The sequence below is a fragment of the Dicentrarchus labrax genome, unplaced genomic scaffold (genome assembly GCF_905237075.1).
Source record: "Dicentrarchus labrax unplaced genomic scaffold, dlabrax2021, whole genome shotgun sequence".
Taxonomy (NCBI): domain Eukaryota; kingdom Metazoa; phylum Chordata; class Actinopteri; family Moronidae; genus Dicentrarchus; species Dicentrarchus labrax.
In genome coordinates, this window is record NW_026136721.1 from 6,666,435 (window position 1) to 6,672,503 (window position 6,069).

Below are 6,069 nucleotides of genomic sequence, written 5' to 3' on the forward strand. Positions count from 1 at the left end.
CTTTCCACTGAAATACCATAGGGCTTTTAATTTGAAACATACAGCAAGTGTTAAGTTTCTATTAACAGCTTATTGCAGTAACTTTAACAGGGATGAACAGGAGGGCATCAAATCAAGGCTTTGTACTTACCTTACAGTCTGCTACTGAGTGTACTGACCAACTGTAGCTGGCTAGCTACCAGGCTAACATAGCAATCATATTTCAGGGTTATATTAAAGTTAATCTGATGGCTCCTTGCTTATTAAAGTCCAGGTGAAATGAAAACTGCTTTTCTAACCCTTTAAGCACCCATCCACCGTCAGTCAGTCAGAAGAAGTCAGTTGTTATTATTATTGTTATATAATCAGTATTTTTATATCAAAATCCAATCATTTTTGCTTCTTGTAAAAGGCGTGTGCCTATATAAGCATGAACCAACAAATTTCAACTATTAATATCATGAGACTTAACACACATTCAGTACTATTGGCTACCACAACTAGTCCCTCCCTAGCAGTCTGTTCTTACAGGAAATACATAAATATGCAGAAGCAAACACAAACTTATTTCACAAACCAGTTAGCAGCTTACCTTGTAGAAGCTGGCTGCCTCCGCACTAGGGCTTATGGTCAAAATGATGAAGAAGGCATGCAATAATCTGCCTTTTTTCATCATTGATGAGCAACTGTGATCTGATTGTATTCTGCACACAGCACGAGCCTGTGAACAGTGACAGTGAAAGTAACCTTGGTTACCTAGCTGAGAGGTTGGAGATGTGCAGCTCACTGTGGCTGCTCCTTCTTGTCCCATCTCTCCTTGACTTATTTCAGACTAATCTGCTGGGAAAACAACAAAATTGTGATGGTGATTAATATTGGATTCATTGTGCAGCTTCACTCCACACCTCGTCTGTCAGCTGTGATGCTAAAGCTACATGCAGACAGGGTGGAGAGTATTGTAGCAATGCCCGCTAAAGGCTTGATTTTGCTTTTCGTAATGACAAATGCCAATTCAGTCAATTTGGACAAAATCAATCCGGTTTAAGCTTTTACACCAGAAACGGAGCCAACCCTATCAGAAAGTGTTGTAAGTGGAGTTCCGTCTCTCCTCTCTATTCTTATCCTCACTTCATATTTCTGTCCTGTCTTGCGATCAGGTGGAAGAGGGGGAGGAACATGACGAGTTCCCATTCAACATGAGTGACTTTGTGACGTTAGATGAAGTTGGAGATGTGACCGACCTTCCTAGCTCTCCTTCTCCCACTGTTCCCATGGAAACCGCAGAGAGAAAGGAAGACGCTCTCACATCTGTGGAAAAGGCTGCAGAGGTGCATTTTGACTTGGTAAAAAAGTTCCTCTACACTGTTACTGAGGTGACCGAGGCGTTAACTTCCATCATGGTCCTCTTCTTGTTTCTGATTACAGGACACACCCATGGAGGTAACCACAGAAACAGGAATTTCAGACACCACAGAGACCCTGGTGACGTCTGACGAGCAGGTATCAGAGTCTACAGCTGAGCCAACAGCTGACACTTCAGACTGTTTGGGGTCATTGGATCTGACGCCTGGTCCCATCCTCACCGCCACAGCATCCCCCTCACTGGCTTCACTGTCTGACTCCTCCCCCAAACAAACACATCAACCAGAAGCATCTGAGACCGGTACAGCCTGCCACTGGTTTAACCTGTATTATTAACCGAAGGAATCATCTTTCTTTGATATTTGTCTTTAATCTTAGTAACTTCATGTGTTATTCATTTGTCATTGTTTAGAAACCACGCTGACAGCCACTCTGGACCTCACAGCCGAGGTTGAACCCTGCCCCAGACCTGCCCCTGCAGCTCCAGCCACCCCAGCTGACACCTCCTCCAACAGCCCAGCCATTGGAGTAGTGACCACACAGAGTGAGGAAGGCGAAAAGGATGACAGTGCTTTCAATCACAGTCAGGTGGTGGGGTTGGACAAAACAGAGGAACACGGGCGGATGAAGGACGAAGAAGACAAAGAGACGGGAGCTCCTGCTGTGGAGACAGGTATGATTTATTGTAGGTAGGATTCAGGATCAGTACTTTCTCCAGATTTTAAAGAGGTCTCTCTCTCTCTCACAGAAAAGCATGACAGGTCTGAAGAACAAACAAACACTGAGGAGGAGAGCGTGGAGAAGAAATTAAAGACAGAAAGTCCCATGAGCACAGAGTCCTCCCTTCCTCCTTTCGACCCCAGCAACCCAGTTGGTAAGACACCTGTCTGTAGTCATTCACCTGATCACTGCTGCTCACTATGACGGTTTGAGTTCACCTTTGTGTCTGTGTCCACAGGTATGGAGTTCTTGGTCCCAAAGACGGGTTTCTTCTGTAAGGTGTGTAATAGGTTCTTCAGCGGAACCAAAGAGGCAGAGATCAACCACTGCAAAACCCTCAAACACTATGATAACCTACAGGTAGGCAACACACACACAGTTATTATGGTAGATATACTGTAAAGTTAGTTTTCTCCTCTAATGTTAACAACACCAGGTTCTTAGAGACTGTTACAGGTTCAGTTTGTAGAAATAGGGCTGCACAATGAATCCAAATATAATGGAAATCACAATATGGCCATGTCCAATATGTAAATGATGCCATTTTATAATTCCTTTTCTTTCCTAGAAATACTTGAAGACCACGAAGAAGGCAAATGGGACTACTAGACCTGACTGCAGCTGAATGTGGCTGTGAAAGTGTAGACTGAATCCCCCTCCCCCTTTTGTATTGTCTCTTTATTTGTCGCTAAGGGTCCAGATTCTCCCATTGGTGTAGATTAGTCTCATGTCCTGTGTCATTTCAATATGCGCTATTCATTTTACAGACACACTTGAGAGAGATGAATGGAAAGTGTACAGTGGAAGATGGCTGGCAGTGAGAACTGTGCACAGTCAATAAAATGTTTTTCTTAAACTGTTTTCTGAAATTTTTCCATCTGCACTTCCATCTGGGTTAATAGTATTTGATGAGCCTGCCTGTATTACAGTTGCTCAGCCTCCAGTAGCTGTGGCTGGAGCCGTGTTTTTCCTCCCATCCTTGTGAACGCAATATCTCACAGCGTTCCTTGAGGGAATTTCGTCACATTTGGCACTTGGCTCAGAAGTGTCCACTTTGCAGTACTGTTTAGAATTATGTGGTCCGGTTGTTGTAGAGTTCCGACCACAGGATTAGGATCTTACCTCTGACCTCAAGGACACTTGGACGTGCAGCCGGAGGAGCCGGGAATCTTGTGATTAGTGGATGACTTGCTCTACCTCCTGAGCCACAGCCGCCCTGTAAGTGAGTGAGTCACCTGATCAATACAGCTACAGTTTCCCCGTCAGCTCCACAGTATGTCAATTACGAAATTGATCTGCAACTATTTTTTTAATCGATTAATTGTTTTGAGTCATTTTTTTAAGAAACATTTTGAAATTCTCTGATTTCAGCTCTCTTCAATGTCAATATTTTCTGCTTTCTTCAGTCCTCTGACTGTAAACTGAATATCTAAAGACATTTTCCGGCAGCTGGGTTTAATGTGGATTTATTTAGATCACCATTATCTGCTGCCAAGGTAACAACTATACATATTCTGGCTTTCCATCTCAGAAGCACAGAAGGCATTTCCTAAACAATAGCTGCGTTTGCAGATTTTATTTCTTAAGTACATAAAAATATGAATCTGTAACAGTAAATCATCATAAAATTACTATTTATTTAAAGAAAATTTTCTTTTTTTCCACATACAAACATAAATATATAAAAAATACATTTGTAAATCTTTGCAGATATTTACTATTTATTTAATAGATTAAACTGTCAAATTCAAGTTTAATGCTGTTAATATGGTAGGCCTAATTTTTCTGAAGATTGAATTTTCCGATCTGAATTTGTGAACACTAAAATAGGAATTTCAGAATGAGGTTCCGTGGCTCTCTAAATTCAAATACCAAATAAGGGTGAACGTTTTGGATATTTTAGTATTTTTAAATTTTCACACATTTAGCCTAGTTTTTCAAAGTCTAACCTAAAAAAAGACTAAAGTAATAAATAAATAATATTCAACAATTATTATATATAGAAATGCCACCTGTGTTCAGTATAAGATTTTTATTTTAGGTGCAGGTCTATTCTTCAGAAAAGAAAAGGAAAAATGGCCAACAGTTCCTCAATGTTTTCCAGTGTCGGTGTTTTTTTTATTTTCACTGACTCAGCAGACCGCATGGTCAGCGTTCCAGTCAGCTTTTATTTACTCTTGGGCCCCTGATAAACTTACTCTACCATGGCTGTGATTGAAAGAACCCTTTTCCAGTGCCATGTCTGTGTGGATCGCTACCTTGCAGTCGTTCATCCTGTTACTTTCATCAGGTCACTAAAACTTTAAAGGCCAACCAGCAGGAAGGGCACAGACAGTGAAAGTGAACTGATACAACCGTGTGGTCTGGAGAGGCAGAGGTTCAGTGTATTTGCAGATCAATACTGTATGTACTGCAGAGTGGACCCTTCCTAAGTCCCGCCCCTTTTCATTCTGTTTGCCAATAACATTTGAGCAAGCCTCGGTCAGAACTAGTCTTAGTGCTCCTAATGGTTGGATAAACAACCAATCAGTGCTGAGAAATCTCATGTCTTCTCACTGTACCACAAGTACCATGAGGATCTGAGCCACTTTGACAAGGGCCACATTGTGATGGCTAGACGACTGGGTCAGAGCATCTCCAAACCTGCAGCTCTTGTGGGGCGTTCCTGTCTGCAGAGGTCAGTATCTATCAAAAGAGCTCCAAGGAAGGAAAAGAACCAGAGACAGGGTCATGGGGGGCCAATTCAATTCAATTCAATTCAATTTTATTTGTATAGCGCCAATTCATAACAGAAGTTATCTCAGGACACTTTTCAAATAGAGCAGGTCTAGACCGAACTCTTTAAACATTAATTACAGAGACCCAACAGTACCACCATGAGCAAGACCTTGGCGACAAGAGCAAGGAAAAACTGCCTGTTAAAAGGCAGAAACCTAGGACAGATCCTCCGGCTCTAGGTGGGTGGTCGTCTGTCTCGACCAGTTGGGGTGAAAGAGAGAGAGAGAGAGGCAGAGAGAGCGAGAGGCAGACAGACAGATAGGTGCACAGCAACAACAGTATTGGTAATGGCAATCTAGCAGGACCATGGCAGGAGGCTCCACCAGGATCGATAAGAACCTGCGAGACGAGAAAGCACAAGAACTCCGGGGAAGAAGTGAAGTTAGTAACATGCATTAATGGAACATGAATGAGTGCAGAAAGAGAGAGGAAGGGAGGAGCTCAGTGCACCATGGGAAATCCCCCGATAGTCTAGGCCTATAGCAGCATAACTAAGGGATGGTTCAGGACTCACCTGATCCAGCCCTAACTATAAGCTTTATCAAAGAGGAATGTCTTAAGCCTACTCTTGAATGTGGAGAGGGTGTCTGCCTCCCGAACCACAACTGGAAGCTGGTTCCACAGGAGAGGAGCTTGGTAACTGATTACTGAAGGCTCATTGATGCAGGTGGGGAGTGAAGGCTGGCCCGTGTGGTCCGATCCAACAGACGAGCTACTGTAACTCAAACTGCTGAAACAGTTAATGCTGGTTCTGATATATATATATCGATATATATATATACCTATTGTTACCATTGAATTAAATTCTATGTTCTAATTTATTGATTTAAATAAACATTTTAAGTTGCTAACATTATTTTGATTAGATGTTTTAACATAATGTGGAAACACTAGTTGGAACAATTGCATTTGTATGAGTAGCCTAATTATCTTAAAAAACCTGTTTATCGTTGCCTGAACTGTCGACCCCTGAATAAATGACAGGTTTTATTTTGAGTTTGTGTAAAACAAGCAATTTGTATGCATTTTGAACAGATTATTTCCTGTAAATATTGCATCACAGATTAGTTTTCCTGCAACCTTTTATACAATTCTGTCTGTATTGTGTTTTTTTTAAATATTTGTATCAATCATAAAGACTTAATAGGCTTCCACCACTGAGATAGACCAACTCACAACCAAAATGCTGCTGACAGTGAGTTTGTGGGGAGTTTGTTCTTGTCTGTAGTA

At 41.8% G+C, this 6,069-nt stretch overlaps 1 protein-coding gene across 2 annotated transcripts in view; it reads left to right on the plus strand.

Moving 5' to 3' along the window:
• The window catches only part of LOC127355466 (zinc finger protein 638), a 41,777-nt gene extending 38,860 nt beyond the window's left edge, over nucleotides 1–2,917 (plus strand). For both annotated transcript variants that reach the window (XM_051386383.1, XM_051386384.1), the window contains 6 exons: nucleotides 1,137–1,307; nucleotides 1,405–1,642; nucleotides 1,754–2,014; nucleotides 2,090–2,215; nucleotides 2,300–2,421; nucleotides 2,630–2,917. In XM_051386383.1, the coding sequence (XP_051242343.1) occupies nucleotides 1,137–1,307; nucleotides 1,405–1,642; nucleotides 1,754–2,014; nucleotides 2,090–2,215; nucleotides 2,300–2,421; nucleotides 2,630–2,686 (975 nt within the window). In that variant the 3' untranslated portion in view covers nucleotides 2,687–2,917. The remainder of the gene's footprint in view (nucleotides 1–1,136; nucleotides 1,308–1,404; nucleotides 1,643–1,753; nucleotides 2,015–2,089; nucleotides 2,216–2,299; nucleotides 2,422–2,629) is intronic.
• Nucleotides 2,918–6,069: the final 3,152 nt, after the last annotated feature.